This window comes from Lolium perenne, chromosome 4, assembly GCF_019359855.2.
Source record: "Lolium perenne isolate Kyuss_39 chromosome 4, Kyuss_2.0, whole genome shotgun sequence".
NCBI classification, from domain to species: Eukaryota; Viridiplantae; Streptophyta; class Magnoliopsida; order Poales; family Poaceae; genus Lolium; species Lolium perenne.
The window spans coordinates 112858700-112876918 of NC_067247.2; the positions used below are offsets into that span (position 1 = coordinate 112858700).

General features: G+C 41.7%; 1 protein-coding gene across 1 annotated transcript in view; it reads right to left on the reverse strand.

Moving 5' to 3' along the window:
- Window positions 1–1487: 1487 nt before the first annotated feature.
- Window positions 1488–18219, reverse strand: part of LOC139839080 (uncharacterized) — a 125409-nt gene continuing 108677 nt past the window's right edge. Inside the window, exons 2-3 of the mRNA XM_071829128.1 lie at window positions 10164–11271; window positions 1488–1759 (exon numbers count right to left, since the gene is read on the reverse strand). Coding sequence (XP_071685229.1) covers window positions 1488–1759; window positions 10164–11271 — 1380 coding nt within the window. The remainder of the gene's footprint in view (window positions 1760–10163; window positions 11272–18219) is intronic.

The following is an 18219-nucleotide window of genomic DNA, read 5'->3' on the forward strand; positions in this document are numbered from 1 at the left end:
TGGTGCACCAAGCAAAAAATTTAGGCTTCCTTGAGTGTGTATCGAACTCGAACTCGAGTCACACGACGTGCGTGCCGAGCCGAGGCGGGGCGGGCGGAAGAGGAGGAGTGCGCGAGGGCTCCTATTCTCACTCACTTGGAAGGACTAGAACAGCAGCTCTTATATACCACTCCAACTCTCTCCCAACTAGCTACGTGGGACTAAACTTTGTCCCCATGGCTGTCTCAAGGCGTCAACTTGATGGGCTTTGAGATTTCAGGAATCGTAGACTATATAGGCCGCCTAACTGGGCTCCAGCCCATCTACATTCAACAAAGTGTGCCGACATGTGGGCCATAAGTTTGCTTTTCCCAAAATTTCTGTTTAGTTTCGCTTACAGAAACCGATGGTTATTGGCATCTTTGGTGTGGAGAACAATTGAGACTTGTTCATGGTCAACCGCACCTGCGGCCAGGAACAGTGGCATTTTTGGTTCGTTGAGCACGGCCGGCCAAATGGTGATCATTTGGGATCGAGGTCAGAACAATGTTGAATAGTGTCTACGTACGAAAGCTCTATATAACCACTAATAAATGAAGGCTAGAAACCTGCACGGCAGCACCACAAAATCAACATAATTAAGTGCAGAACTAAAGGATTCAGATCAACATGCAAATGCCAGCAGGTCGCATGATAAGATAACAATAATAATCTAGAACCCCATCACGATACCCAAAACTGGAAGAAACAGGTCCGTTGTGCATAGTGCCGAAATTTAACAAAAATGCACGTTGCAAGACTACACTGCGGTGGACATGGACAACACTCCTCGCTCGTCGTCTCGTCATCATCGGAACTAAAACAAAGGCTAAAATTCTACAAAAGGATTACAGCGTATTTTAATACGATTTTTTTGGGGAGCGTAACTGAATTATGACTAGATATAATTCCATGCAAATCAAAGATGACACCAAATAAATAAGAACCGTCCTATACGGTGATCACCGCCGGCATAGGTCTGAAAACCGCCGGCGTAGACCTATGCCGACGGTGGCCCTCGGCGTACAGCCGTCGGCATAGCTTGTCTCCGGCACAGCTAAAACACCGTCAGCACATCTAAACTGTCGGCATAGGTGCGGTAAGCCGAGGGTTTTACCTAGCCGTCCAGCGAACCAGCGAGCAAACGGCGGTGTATATACAACCGTCGGCATACCTGGTAGCCCTATAGGCCCTAGAATTGGTGTCGCCTGTAGGGAGCTACGCCGACGGTTAGCTCCACGTGCCGCGCATTGGAGGCCTCCCCAGCTGCTCCCACCACCCGTATGTCGATGGTACAACCGTATGGCGACAACTGGTGGCCAGCGCGTTGGCCATCACCTGGCCCCCAACGAGTAGTGCCGCTTGCGCCGCCAGGGCCTCGGCGTTCTCACGCCTACACAGTGGCCGCGTACGCCAATGCATCGAGCTTTCTTGGGCGAGTTGGGCGGCGGCTAGCTTGAACTTCAAGTTCATCCTTCGTTTGGCCCTCTTTCCCGACTCAACGCCTGCTCCTCCGGCCTGAGCTCCTTCTTCGGCTTGGCCGGCACTCCGGGGTCGGCGGGTTTTCTCGGGCAGGCACGCGCGTGCGGAGGAGCCGGCAGCTGGGCTGCGGGAGGTGTGTCTGCGGCGGCATCCGCGACGTCTAGCATGACGGCGTCATAAGTTGCGCCCTCACCGGCGGGAGCTGCGGACTCCATGGATCGATCTAGGGCATGGGGGTATGTGGTGACCCGGCATACCACTGCATGATGTAGTATGCAAGTCTGATATAACACCAATGAAACACCGTTCCATTAGTATTATATCGCTTAGAGTGGTACACCAGAAACATATGCGGGTCCAAGGCATGTCTATAGAATTACACACAGACTCTATTACATAAGATCATCACAGCCTCCTACTTTACAATGAGGTAAAACTGCAAATAAACTCCAGAAGAACGACTCATAGTCTAATCCTATTACGAACTCTATTTGTAGAGTATTTAACTAGCTATAGAGGCTATGAATAGATTCTAGCAAAATAGGAGCTAAGTTTAGGAAGCTAGTTCCTTTCTATTGCTAATCTAGGTTTTCTCCTTGTTGTATGTGATATCTGACTCTTCTGACAGGGTCCTGTCCCTGGAAGTAGTTGTTGACTCCTCGGCCTTCGAGTTGCATTGTAGATCCTCCTTCGATGCCTCCATATCTAAGCAGGGGATTTAAGAGTGGGATGAGTACGAGCGTACTCAACAAGTTCATTATAGGAAAGAGGTGTTTAATGCACTAGCTACGGCATTAGACCAGAAAGTCTAATACCAATGCAGGTTTTCATAATCATTTCTTCAAAAGGTTGCTTTTATTCAGAAGAACTATGTCCGTCAGCCTTCACCGGTTTACTAGAACTTCATGGAGTTCCTTTCCGGCAGCGTTCGCAGTTCCAAACCCGGAACAGGGAGTGACGGGTCACGATTCATTACTCTCTGCAGAGGTGTGTTGCTTTACCCATAAGAGATCTTAACCTTGGTGCCAACCGAGTCTAGTTCTCGTCCACACTTCCTTTTGTGTGGGGCCCGGTATAAGGTCATAGTCAATTATATTCCTCCGCTACCTCGCACACCCACCCGTTGTTGCATACCCCGACCTTGGGTCCTCGCCGGTGCTCTTATACCAATTAAGGACGGCCCCCGACCACGACGACTGTATGGCTAGTGCCAAACTCCTTTGCCGGTAGATGCAACCCATCATAGACCGCATTACCGTGGGGAATTACAGTGGGATCCCCACCCTCAAATTGTTCCGCAAGCCGCAACCGCTACGGTAAGCATTGCATTACCGTGGGGAATTAGAGTGGGATCCCCACCCTCAAATTGCGCCTCCAGATACAACCGCTACGGTAAGTGCATCCGTTGATGTACAAGAGGTGGAAATACAATTGACTAGTCCGTCCCATTCCAGATCTTATGGTTAACACGAGTTTTACGGCACAAGAATCACTGGACGACATTTGTTGTTTAATCCTAGATGGATATAAACCCATTGCAATGGAACCTCCACCATATCAACACATACCATGGTTCCATTGCCCACCACATAGTCATATTCATAGTTATGAAAATAGTACTTTTGATTTTTATGCAAGAGTGATAAGTATAGTACTTTGCAAGTAATTTGGTAAAATACTCAAATGACATGAGCAAGCGATGAACTTGCCTTTCTTGACTGCAAGATTATGCAGTCAAGGTCTTCGATACGTAATAACTCCAAATTCTGAAATAGCATCATCGTCCGGTAAGGTCGATGTTTAAAAGATTGGCAAAGATGCTATAATGCATAAGTATGAGATGCAATCGTTCTAAACGTGACCTAACCCCGATGATTTAGGATTAGTTAGTTGTAATGATTTGTTTCAGGGTGTGTTGCACTTTTAGAGTGATTCACAAACAAGGTTCTTATTCAGGTTTGTGTTGTTTTAGAATCATAAGCTAGTGGTAAAATGCATAGTAACAATCATACACATCAAGGAATAGTAGTTGTATAATAAGTAAAGAGCAGTTGTCAATTTTAAGTCCTATAGTGCATGGTTGATGATTACTTGTTATATACTTCAAAAGAATAACTTTTGAAGAACATGTTCTTTAATAAAGAACAAGTATGATAATTAGGTTGGTGGGGTTCTATAGTTGAGTATGGTTCCAAGTAGCTTCTGGAATAAGGATTAGATGGATCCCAACCATGTTGGTTTTTTTTCATAAGCTATAAGTTGTAAGGGTTGAGCTAAGCCTAAGCATCTTAAGCAATTAATTACACAGGGGTGCTATCAAGATTGGTTATACCTTACTGGTGATGGCTGGCTATTGTCTATAGGTCCTATTAGGCAGGGTTGGTGATGATTCTCTGTTTACTTCAAAAGAATAACTTTTGAAGGACATACTTCTTAAGTAATAAGAAGTATTTCAATTAATGGTGAGGGTATCTAGAGTTTCCTATTGGATCTACTAAGTAAGGAATGGTGGTTTCCTAAATAGGAGGATTAATAATTATCTCACCCTAATAGGGTTTAGTGTGTATGGAATAGGATGCACAATATTGGCAAGGTTGCTATTGCAGTTCCTTATATTGGTGTGATGCTAAGTATTGATGAATAAGGATGATGGTTTTGGTATTAGAAACTAGGGTTTAGACTTGGTTGATCCTAATTTGATCATCTAGGTGGATAGGGATTCATATATGGAACACTAAATTATTGATAATAGAGCTCCTACATTATATGTGAACATGGCAAGTATTTAATTGCTAGTTATGGTTCTATGGATCAAAAGCAAAGTATCATTATCACATGTTCTAACCTAAGGTTTAGGTTTAGACCCAATTTAGGGTTCATATTGGTTAATGAAGGTAGGGTTCCTATTTGGATTAGGGTTTTAGGAATCACATAAAATTATGAGGTTATCACTTTGTTTATAATGGAACTAGGGTTTCCTAATTATCCTATAATTCTTGGATTAATAACTTCATTAATAAAGTTGAAGTTATTAATAACTTTGAAATAAAAATAATATTGGATTTGTCCCTTTTTTCTTTTTAAAGAATTCAATAAATAAGGTAATTATTAATTAGGGTTCAAATCCTTATAATAAGGATTTAACAAAATAAATAAAGAAAGAAAATTAATTTTAATGTTTTCTTTATTTATTTACTGGTTTTATTTAATTTGGAGAATTTTTCCTAATTATTGAATTTTAATTCAATTAAGAATAAAAGGAAATACTTAAATAACATTTATTAAATAATTAAATTTTTATTAAAAATAAAATTTTCATATTATATTTTTATTGGATAGAGTTTATTTTTATAAGAATTTTGATATCTCATTTATATTTTCGGAGTTATAATGAATTTTATATAAATCTGCAAAGTTTCAGCAATTTTCTGTAATTTAAAATAAATGGACAAAACGTTTGGTACCGTGGCAGACCCTAGCGCTAGACACTGACCCGTGGGGCATGTGCCACGTAGGCTGCCACGCAAGCGATGACTGGTCAAGTTTGACCGAGCGTTTGACCTCGCCGACGGTTAAACGCCGGCGGTCAACTGCAGGTGGCGCCGCCGATTTACGGCCTCCCCGGATGCGCAACTAACACCTACAGACTCCCCTCGACACACTGGACACCGTGGTGGTGCTAGATTTTCGAATGGGTCGCCGGAGCATCGTCGGCAAACATGCCCGCTGCGGAGCAACTCCGGCGAGACCCCGAAACCGAGCTACGGGCGACGATATGACGTGTTAAGAGGCTGTAAGGAAGCGCGTGTTCACCTTGGTACTGAGGGTATGGTCGATGTCATCGATTGTTGATGGAGACGGCCGGGAAATCGCCGATTCCGGCGAGGTGCTGAGGAAGAAAATGTTGAAATTGGGCTGATTATCAGCTCCCCTGGATGCGTACTTCCGTACAGTTGCTCTACGCATCGAGGCGCATCTCCTGGGCCACTTGCCGAAGTCTGGGGCGGCTCCTATCATCGGCTTCTTCTCTGACTCCGGCGGCCAGTACATGAGAATGGCGAGAGATTAGGAGGGTCTGGGAGGAATTGGAGTGGCGGAGGTGAACAAGAACAACACGGCGGTCCTCCTGGTGACTTTATAGGCCTCGAGGTGGCCTAGAACGACGACAAGCGTCGGCGACGAGCGGCCAGGATACGGTGGCGGTGCGGCTAGGGTTTTCAATGCCCGAATCTTAATGATCCGATTGGCTGCGGACTCCATGGCAATGCTCTTGGGCTCTGGGGATGACGCTCGCATCCGACGCATCCTTATCGGCGACGAGGACGTGGCCGGCGAATTCCGTCACGCTGTCTCGGTGGCGTTCATGCGGAGAAGGAGAAAGAAGACGACCTCCCCTCCACGAATCGTTATCCTGGGCTGGGTTGGGTTGGCATTGGTGGGCTACTGTTGGGCTCCTCTGGGCTGTGCTGGTGGGCTACACGGCCAGGTAGTCTGGTAAGCCTCTCCTCTCATTTCCTTTTTATTTTTATTTTCTATTTTCATTTTTTCTATTTTGAATTAATATTTGAATTCATATTTTAACTCTTTTCTATTTTGCAGGTGTCTCAATGATGTTATTTTAATGAAGATGTGGAGCAATAATTATTTCACTACTCTCCTAATTGAAGAAAATATTTTATATTTGATTAAATTCATACATGTGGCTTATTCAAAATAACAATTAGATATGAGTTTATATTCTCATTTTAATTTCCTTTTTCTTATGAATAAAATCCTTTGGAATGATTAGATGGAATACTTTGAACTCAAAGTATTTCAAAGGTTGTTATTAAGGCTTGGTTTCTATTTGAGGAATTTGTCACTTGCATATAATTTTATGTGAGCACTTGCTTGTTAAGGTCTTGTAGGTTTTATTATAATCCTATTCCAAGGTTAATACTAGTACTATATTTTAATAACACCTTGGAATACCTAAAGTAGGTACAACTCTCATCATGGGTTGGTCTTAGTTATAAGGATAAGTGGTTGATCACCACACATAAGTTTAATTTGTAGGGCTTAAACTAGGTTCATCTTATGCTCCTTAATTAAGTATAGGATTTAACTAGGGTGAATTTCTAGGGTTCTAATTATATTTACCTAATGGCAATTGGTTTGAATCTCAATTATGGCCTAGGTTTATATTATGATCACCATAGTGATGCATAAACAAGGGTTGAGATATACTTCTAGTTTGTAGAGTTGGGATGACATCATATTGCATTTGCTAGGGTTTAATCTCCCCTAACCAAGGTAATATGGTTAGTTGCTTAATTGTTTCTGTTCTCCTTTAATTACTAAGGCTTGAGAATTGGTTTTACCTTATATCAATAGATTTCTATTATATCCTTAATCTATTGTTAAAGTAACTAAAGTAGCTATATATCTTTTTATAGTTAACTTTGGTTCTAATGATGAATGGTTTCTTACCATATAAATTATAGGCTTTAACTCTAAGATTTTCTTATGTGCTTATATCCTCTACTTCAAGTTCTTAGGGTTTATGATCACTACACAATTTATAATGATCAAGGTTTGGCTTCCTAAGTTATCTCTCAAGATTAAGGTTTCTCACTCCCAAGATTAAGTATTGTCTTGATCAACTAGATATAGTTTCTTTCTTAGATTATCATGAATGGATATGGTTACCTCAATAATTTATATCCCAGGAGAATACTTGAGATATACACTTAGAATTATTCTCAAGGAATGATGATTTAATCAACTGAATATATGGGTAGGTCTCTCTCTTAATTTCTAGTGTTGCCTCAACTGAGTTAAGTGTAACACCATAGCTTGAGATCTCTCATATAGGAATAGTTATTCTAGGGTTTATGGTGTACTCCTAATATCTCCTTAGGTATCTAGGCTAAGGCTCAACTTGTCTAGTTTAGTTGGATTGGTCTTATTCTTACTTTATCAATTCATGGATATGATATTATTCCATTTGATCCTAGCTCATCTCACCACTCCAAGGTGAAATGGTTTGTCCTAATACATTAGTTTAAGAATTGTCCTTGGTTCTTAATTAGTAAAACTAATGTTGGTATTTATGGTTTCTCTCATTTGTGAAGGGCTTTAGTAATAACCTAAGGTTAGGCTCCATAGAGAATGATGTGATCATCAATATCTATGTTTAACATAAATTAGTTCTCTCCCTAGGGAATATCTTGAATAATATCCTAGGGTTCTTCTTAAAGATGATGACTTAAGGACAAGGATGTATATCCAAGGTTTAGCTCAAATTTTGTCATTGCTTCTCTTAATAAATTACATATAACTCTCACCTTTCTAGGTTTGATGTATATTAATTTGGAATAGAGAAGAATATATACTTCTAGAGTTGATCTCCTTGTCTTGTTTCCAAGATTGAAATAGGATTAATACCATGAGGTTCATGGTAGGATCAAGGATTAGTTTAAAGATATGGAAAAGATAAGTGAAAATGGTTTCTTCATTTTATTGTTACATGATTTACCATTGAATATATGTTCATATGTTATGGCAAATAATACCATATTATGATCTTAATAAGGTCAAGTAATTGATCCTTGATTAATATGTTATTGTGTTGGTTTTAGTTCCATTTGATCTAACCGCTTAGATCAAATCATCTCTACCCAAAACAAGGTTTTAACAAAGTCACATCGAGGTTTATAGCGCTTGATTTGATGAGCTACTTCAATTCCACCAAGATCAAGTGAAACTTCAGTTACTGTGACTGCTTTTCTTTAAAGCGCAAAAATTCCCCGGATTTTCTATGCATGAATGCAATGCACACATCTGTTTCCTCTATTTTTGTGACCCCAAATACTGGGATATTACAGTCTCTACCTCTTAAACTAAACTTCATCCTCGAAGTTTGATCTCTCTCACGTTTCGGAGTGTGGATCTGACTTGTGCAGACTACAATTTTTCTCGAACTCCATGATGATCTCTCTTGATATAATTGTATATATCCCTTGTCCAGATTCTTCCTGGAATCCATGAGTGTCTATCTCTGAACCATGGCTTCTTACTTCAATTCCAGGATTTCTTTCAATACTATAATCTTGTTTCCTTTCTCATTGAGGATGCAATGATTGAGACTTCTTCTGGTACTGATAGTTCTAACTGAAGACTAATTGGATAACATACCCTTAATTGGTAACATAGGTCTTTGTTTTCCCTTACTACCAAAACTGCAATAATGGTACTTAGTAAGGTACTTACCATGGAAATGGTCTTGATGGTTTATTTCCCTAAGAGTGGATTGGACTCATTTAGTCTATCCAATCATGGTGTAGGGTTGATACCTATAACTATTTTGGTTTCTTTATGTTCCATGAAAGGAATCTTTCTAATAGTATTTAGTTTTGGTATGGTCAATCTTCTTCAATCTTTGGCCTTCTCAAGTTGTATATGGTCCTTCATCCAACTTCATTAAACTTAACTTACTTCAGCTTTCATACTTCTGAGTAAATATTACTCACTTTCTCAAGTTATAGTCCACTTCTTACTTACTCGAGGTATAAACCTTGGCTTCTGGTCTGACATCCTTCTGAAAGTATTTTTTAACAATCTTATGAAAATAAGATCGAACTTCCTCTCAGTTCAGGCCTTCTTCTTCTATTTTGCTCAAAGCATTGAGTCATTGTACATCCAACTCAATCTTTACTCTACCCCTTGGAGTTTTCTTATGGTCTTCAACTCCTTTTCCATCCAATCATTGGACTTATGGTTAGAATATTGGTCTAGGTCTAATTTATGGTTGTCCTCTTATAAGGTTTTGTGAAGAGTCTTTGTGGTGTATCCACTCAATTGTGGACATCCAATGTGAATCCTTCGATTAAATGCTTATAAGTCATAGTTATTTGGCTGACAAAATTTTATTTGTTCACAACTTCTTGGTACAAATAATCCAATGGTGGACTACTTGATACCAATTGTGGCTATTTGTTATCTAAAAATGGATTCTATTATAGGTTCTGATCAACTGGATGAGACATCTTCTACTTTATCTCGCAGTATTGATCCTATACCACAACTGTGGTCTTCTTATATCTGCTATGGTTTCATAGGTCATCTTCCCTCCTTCAGGGTTTATTTTGTAAGAACACCACTATGAATATAGTATCCAAAGTGTTCTTCCTTGAATTCCCTCTTCCATAAGGGCATCTCCAACCGGCTGACCCAAACGGACGCGTTGGGCCGTCCGTTTTGGGCCGTTTGGGTGGCCGAGCGGACGCGCGGACGGAGCCCCGCGTCCGCGCGTCCGTTTGGGTCGCGCCTTGCGCCCAACGCGGCAGGTTTGGGTCGCGGCCCCGTACAGTACTTTTTCTTGTAAATCCACTATAAAAACACAAAATAAATTGTAGAAAATATATAAAAATAGTTCAAATGCTCAAATTTTTTTACACATTACATTGTCCACGTAATCAAGGATAAAGTATTATTCAAAAAAATTGAAAAAATGATACAAATGATCTAGGCTTCCGGATTTCCTTGATCATTGTTGTTTGCAGGATTGTTGCCTACATGCTGCCAGACGTGCTCGATCAAATCTGCCTGCAGCTGGTTCGGTACAGCTAGATCTCGAATTTCATGGTGTGCATGAAGAATTTTCTGGAATGATGCCGGGCCACCTTGAGGAGTAACCAACTCTCCCTTGCCCTCCCAGTCATTATCATAGAGTGAATCATCCCGCTCTACCTCAACAATCATGTTATGCATGATTACACATGCGGTCATCACCTCCCACAGAGTTTGCACATCCCAGGCTCTGGCAGGGTGTCTGACGATAGCCCAACGAGCTTGGAGGATGCCAAACGCCCGCTCGACATCTTTCCGGGCTGCCTCCTGCTCTTTGGCAAACCTTGCCTCCTGCTCTGAGTTGGGTTTTCGGATTGTCTTCACGAGTGTAGCCCAAGGTGGATAGATACCATCAGCAAGGTAGTACCCCTTGGTGTAGTGGTGGCCATTGATCTCAAAATCCACATCAGGGGACTGACCGTACGCTAGCCTATCAAACACCGGAGAGCGCTGCAGCACATTGATGTCATTGTGCGAGCCAGCCATTCCGAAGAATGAGTGCCAAATCCATGTATCCTGTGAAGCAACAGCTTCAAGAATGATTGTGCACCCCTCAGAATGGCCACTGTATGCCCCCTGCCAACCAAAGGGGCAGTTCTTCCACTCCCAGTGCATGCAGTCTATGCTGCCAAGCATCCCAGGAAACCCCCTGGAAGCGTTGATTGACAACAGACGAGCTGTGTCCTCTGCATTAGGTTGCCAGAGGTACTGTTCTCCGAACGAACCGATCACAGCTCTGCAAAACCTGTACATCGATTCCAAGCCGGTAGACTCACTCATGCGCGTGTACTCATCTACGAAATCACCGGCAACGCCATATGCAAGCATCCTAATCGCTGCCGTGCATTTCTGGTACGAAGAGAGGCCTACCTTGCCAATTGCATCCACTTTCGCGTGGAAGTAGTCGTCGTAGAGCTTGACGCCATCCATTATCCGGCGGAACAATGGTCTGGACATCCGAAAACGACGGCGAAACAAGGCCGGCGTGTACAATGCCTTGGGTTGGAAGTAATCGGTGAAGAGCTGGTCCTGGCCGCGTTCTCTTTTGCGGTCCAAGGCGGCGGCGCGCCCCGGCAAGGACCCCCGGTGCACGGGGATCTGCGAGACAATGTGATCGTGGATGATCAGCGCAGCATCCGTGAAAAATTCGTCGTCCGAGTCCTCGTCGGACGACGTGTCGATGAAGTTCTTGAAGAAGTAGTCGTCGTCACTGTCCACCATGATCTACAGATGAAAAGGGACAAATTTTAGTATGCCCATTTCATCGAACACGTCGCACGCGGAGGCCATCATGTGCGTCCGTAGGGACCTGCAGGCCATGGCCGTCTCGGCCGACTTGCGGTCTGCAAACACGGTGCACGAGAGCTCACCTCCGGCGGCAACGGCGCAGCTGCGAACGGCGGGAGGTCTCGCGACGGTGGGAGGACAGCGGCGACAGCGACGGTGTCCTCCGACTCTGCTACGACGCGGCGAAAGCAGCGCGGGGCCGTGACCTATGCTTCCGCCCCGCTTGCTGGCGTGTCGATGACGGTGGCCGGCGTCGACACCTCTCCCAAATCGCCGGTCCTTGGCTGGCGGCGGAGCGGCGGGAGATGTGTGCGAGGGGTTTGTGTTTTGGGAGACAGACAGGCGGGCCAGGGGCGGACAAGGGGAGGACGCGAGCGACCAGCATCCGGCGTCCGCGGCCACGCAAACTCATCCCAGATTTGGGCCGGGTTTGGGTCGTCCCGGACGCCGCGGCCATCCGTTTTAGGGATGGGTCCGCGCGTTGGGCCGCATTTTTGTCCGGTTCGACCCATCCGGACGTGCGGGCGCGGTTTGGGTCGCTCCGTTGGAGATGCCCTAATGACTATGGTTCTACTTCTACTTCACCATAATCACCAGATTTCTCACCGTCATGCTTCTTATGTACTAAAGTACTCCTCTGTTGAGGTAAAGCATGAGTTTTGATTGATACTTCCTTCTGAGTATTGTGGTTACTTCCCACAACTTTGCTTCCTTCTTCTGACGAATCTTCATCTTGTCTTTAAGATCTTCAGAATTCGTCACTTCCTCACACGTTTACCATTACCCTCTAGATCGATAGCATCAAGTAAAAAACTTGATATTGCCACATGCATTTGCATATCAAAGTCAAACTTCATGTATGGATCTAGTCAAACAATGAAAATCCAATAAAATCCAAGAAGATTCAGCTTCGTGCATATAATACACAACATCATAAGCCTGAATATAATAGTTGAGTAAGACATCTCTAAACATCAGGCTCTGATGTGTAGTATATAACACCACATAAGATAGGTTTATATCGTGATACTTAGCATGAATACGTGAATTTCTACTATTTGCCTCAACATTTATCTTAATTGCACATTTGCAATGAGACAAACTTGAAACAAAATGGTTTAGGATAGTGGAAGTTAACCTAGTTTTCTTTGGAAGTACTAACAAAATAGTATACCATATATACGTGCTGTTGAGGACTACTTCCTATGATACAATTTGTTCTAACATGTCTACTCTTAATACCTATTTATTAGGATATAACTCCTATACCTCCAAGTGTTTCTATCATAAGACTATGATAGAAGGTGTGCTTGGCACACTACCAATGGTTTTGGAACACAATTCTTGCACTATTGTTGAACAACTGGCTTCTTGTTGTTTTCCTCCTAAATATTTATGATGTTCTACTCCATCACACAATGATTCTCAGGTGAATCATATATAATTACTATCCCTACCTTGGAAGTAGACATATATTATTCCTATCACTCTTCCTTACCTCCCATGATTGACTCATCATGGTCTATATTACTTTATCTAACTTATATTTATTACTTACTATCAAATGTTTCACAAGTTTGGATAGATTTTACTTACCCATTACTTGTCTGGGTATACACCTTATAATAGGATCTCTTACTTATCTTTATCACTTGATATCACTCTTATTATAGGTCTGGATAATTCTTACTTAACCATAACAAGTGTTGGTACACATCTTCCAATAGGATATCTTCCTTATGGTTATATCCTCTCTTTGGACTACCATGTGTTGTATACCAACTATGATCTACTCCTCTATTGTTTTGAGAACTTAATGGTATGCTACATACTTGGGATTAGCTAACTAACTTTACGTAGGAAAGATAGATAGGAAAGGTTGACTCAAGTGTGTCAGGATTATTCTCAAGTGAATATCCATCTCAAGTCATAAGAAGATTTGGTTTAACTAAGATAACTTCCTATAGACACTACCAATCCTATAGGTCTCCTTTAAAGGGTTTTAATCCTAGGGTCAAAGCATTTGCTATGATACCAACTGTGGTGACCCGGCATACCACTGCATGGTGTAGTATGCAAGTCTGATATAACACCAATGAAACACCGTTCCACTAGTATTATATCGCTCAGAGTGGTACAACAGAAACATATGCGGGTCCAATGCATGTCTATAGAATTACACACAGACTCTGTTACATAAGATCATCACAGCCTCCTACTTTACAATGAGGTAAAACTGCAAATAAACTCCAGAAGAACGACTCGTAGTCTAATCCTATTACGAACTCTATTTGTAGAGTATTTAACTAGCTATAGAGGCTATGAATAGATTCTAGCTAAATAGGAGCTAATTTAGATTCTAGCTAAATAGAAGCTAGTTCCTTTCTATTGCTAATCTAGGTTTTCTCCTTGTTGTATGTGATATCTGACTCTTCTGACAGGGTCCTGTCCCTGGAAGTAGTTGTTGACTCCTCGGCCTTCGAGTTGCATTGTAGATCCTCCTTCGATGCCTCCATATCTAAGCAGGGGATTTAAGAGTGGGATGAGTACGAGCGTACTCAACAAGTTCATTATAGGAAAGAGGTGTTTAATGCACTAGCTACGGCATTAGACCAGAAAGTCTAATACCAATGCAGGTTTTCATAATCATTTCTTCAAAAGGTTGCTTTTATTCAGAAAAACTATGTCCGTCAGCCTTCACGGGTTTACTAGAACTTCATGGAGTTCCTTTCCGGCAGTGTTCGCAGTTCCAAACCCGGAACAGGGAGTGACGGGTCACGATTCATTACTCTCTGCAGAGGTGTGTTGCTTTACCCATAAGAGATCTTAACCTTGGTGCCAACCGAGTCTAGTTCTCGTCCACACTTCCTTTGGTGTGGGGCCCGGTATAAGGTCATAGTCAATTATATTCCTCTGCTACCTCGCACACCCACCCGTTGTTGCATACCCCGACCTTGGGTCCTCGCCGGTGCTCTTATACCAATTAAGGACGGCCCCCGACCATGACGACTGTATGGCTAGTGCCAAACTCCTTCGTTGGTAGATGCAACCCATCATAGACCGCATTACCGTGGGGAATTACAGTGGGATCCCCACCCTCAAATTGTTCCGCAAGCCGCAACCGCTACGGTAAGCATTGCATTACCGTGGGGAATTAGAGTGGGATCCCCACCCACAAATTGCGCCTCCAGATACAACCGCTACGGTAAGCGCATCCGTTGATGTACAAGAGGTGGAAATACAATTGACTAGTCCGTCCCATTCCAGATCTTATGGTTAACACGAGTTTTACGGCACAAGAATCACTGGACAATATTTGTTGTTTAATCCTAGATGGATATAAACCCATTGCAATGGAACCTCCACCATATCAACACATACCATGGTTCCATTGCCCACCACATAGTCATATTCATAGTTATGAAAATAGTACTTTTGATTTTTATGCAAGAGTGATAAGTATAGTACTTTGCAAGTAATTTGGTAAAATACTCAAATGACATGAGCAAGCGATGAACTTGCCTTTCTTGACTGCAAGATTATGCAGTCAAGGTCTTCGATACGCAATAACTCCAAATTCTGAAATAGCATCATCGTCCGGTAAGGTCGATGTTTAAAAGATTGGCAAAGATGCTATAATGCATAAGTATGAGATGCAATCGTTCTAAATGTGACCTAACCCCGATGATTTAGGATTAGTTGGTTGTAATGATTAGTTTCAGGGTGTGTTGCACTTTTAGAGTGATTCGCAAACAAGGTTCTTATTCAGGTTTGTGTTGTTTTAGAATCATAAGCAAGTGGTAAAATGCATAGTAACAATCATACACATCAATGAATAGTAGTTGTATAATAAGTAAAGAGCAGTTGTCAATTTTAAGTCCTATAGTGCATGGTTGATGATTACTTGTTATATACTTCAAAAGAATAACTTTTGAAGAACGTGTTCTTTAATAAAGAACAAGTATGATAATTAGGTTGGTGGGGTTCTATAGTTGACTATGATTCCAAGTAGCTTCTGGAATAAGGATTAGATGGATCCCAACCATGTTGGTTTTTTTTCATAAGCTATAAGTTGTAAGGGTTGAGCTAAGCCTAAGCATCTTAAGCAATTAATTACACAGGGGTGCTATCAAGATTGGTTATACCTTACTGGTGATGGCTGGCTATTGTCTATAGGTCCTATTAGGCAGGGTTGGTGATGATTCTCTGTTTACTTCAAAATAATAACTTTTGAAGAACATACTTCTTAAGTAATATGAAGTATTTCAATTAATGGTGAGGGTATCTAGAGTTTCCTATTGGATCTACTAAGTAAGGAATGGTGGTTTCCTAAATAGGAGGATTAATAATTATCTCACCCTAATAGGGTTTAGTGTGTATGGAATAGGATGCACAATATTGGCAAGGTTGCTATTGGAGTTCCTCATAATGGTGTGATGCTAAGTATTGATGAATAAGGATGATGGTTTTGGCATTAGAAACTAGGGTTTAGACTTGGTTGATCCTAATTTGATCATCTAGGTGGATAGGGATTCATATATGGAACACTAAATTATTGATAATAGAGCTCCTACATTATATGTGAACATGGCAAGTATTTAATTGCTAGTTATGGTTCTATGGATCAAAAGCAAAGTATCATTATCACATGTTCTAACCTAAGGTTTAGGTTTAGACCCAATTTAGGGTTCATATTGGTTAATGAAGCTAGGGTTCCTATTTGGATTAGGGTTTTAGGAATCACATAAAATTATGAGGTTATCACTTTGTTTATAATGGAATTAGGGTTTCCTAATTATCCTATAATTCTTGGATTAATAACTTCATTAATAAAGTTGAAGTTATTAATAAATTTGAAATAAAAATAATATTGGATTTGTCCCTTTTTTATTTTTAAAGAATTCAATAAATAAGGTAATTATTAATTAGGGTTCAAATCCTTATAATAAGGATTTAACAAAATAAATAAAGAAAGAAAATTAATTTTAATGTTTTCTTTATTTATTTACTGGTTTTATTTAATTTGGAGAATTTTTCCTAATTATTGAATTTTAAATCAATTAAGAATAAAAGGAAATACTTAAATAACATTTATTAAATAATTACATTTTTATTAAAAATAAAAATTTCATATTATATTTTTATTGGACAGAGTTTATTTTTATAAGAATTTTTATATCTCATTTATATTTTTCTGAGTTATAATGAATTTTATATAAATCTGCAAAGTTTCAGCAATTTTCAGTAATTTAAAATAAATGGACAAAACGTTTGGTACCGTGGCAGACCCTAGCGCTAGACACTGACTCGTGGGGCATGTGCCACGTAGGCTGCCACGCAAGCGACGACTGGTCAAGTTTAACCGAGCGTTTGACCTCACCGACGGTTCAACGCCGGCGGTCAACTGCAGGTGGCGCCGCCGATTTACGGCCTCCCCGGATGCGCAACTAACACCTACAGACTCCCCTCGACACACTGGACACCGTGGTGGTGCTAGATTTTCGAATGGGTCGCCGGAGCATCGTCGGCAAACATGCCCGCGGCGGAGCAACTCCGGCGAGACCCCGAAACCGAGCTACGGGCGACGATATGACGTGTTAAGAGGCTCTAAGGAAGCGCGTGTTCACCTTGGTACTGAGGGTATGGTCGATGTCATCGATTGTTGATGGAGACGGCCGGGAAATCGCCGATTCCGGCGAGGTGCTGAGGAAGAAAATGTTGAAATTGGGCCGATTCTCAGCTCCCCTGCACGCGTACTTCCGTACAGTTGCTCTACGCATCGAGGCGCATCTCCTGGGCCACTTGCCGAAGTCTGGGGCGGCTCCTATCATCGGCTTCTTCTCTAACTCCGGCGGCCAGTACATGAGAATGGCGAGAGATTAGGAGGGTTAGGGAGGAATTGGAGTGGCGGAGGTGAACAAGAACAACACGGCGGTCCTCCTGGTGACTTTATAGGCCTCGAGGTGGCCTAGAACGACGACAAGCGTCGGCGACGAGCGGCCAGGATACGGTGGCGGTGCGGCTAGGGTTTTCAATGCCCGAATCTTAATGATCCGATTGGTTGCGGACTCCACGGCAATGCTCTAGGGCTCTGGGGACGATGCTCGCATCCGACGCGTCCTTATCGGCGACGAGGATGTGGCCGGCGAATTCCGTCACGTTGTCTCGGTGGCGTTCATGCGAAGAAGGAGAAAGAAGACGACCTCCCCTCCACGAATCGTTATCCTGGGCTGGGTTGGGTTGGCGTTGGTGGGCTACTGTTGGGCTCCTCTGGGCTGTGCTGGTGGGCTACACGGCCAGTTAGTCTAGTAAGCCTTTCCTCTCATTTCCTTTTTATTTTTATTTTCTGTTTTCATTTTTCTATTTTGAATTCATATTTGAATTCATATTTTAACTCTTTTCTATTTTGCAGGTGTCTCAATGATGTTATTTTAATGAAGATGTGGAGCAATAATTATTTCACTACTCTCCTAATTGAAGAAAATATTTTATATTTGATTAAATTCATACATGTGGCTTATTCAAAATAACAATTAGATATGAGTTTATATTCTCATTTTAATTTCCTTTTTCTTATGAATAAAATCCTTTGGAATGATTAGATGGAATACTTTGAACTCAAAGTATTTCAAAGGTTGTTATTAAGGCTTGGTTTCTATTTGAGGAATTTATCACTTGCATATAATTTTATGTGAGCACTTGCTTGTTAAGGTCTTGTAGGTTTTATTATAATCCTATTCCAAGGTTAATACTAGTACTATATTTTAATAACACCTTGGAATACCTAAAGTAGGTACAACTCTCATCATGGGTTGGTCTTAG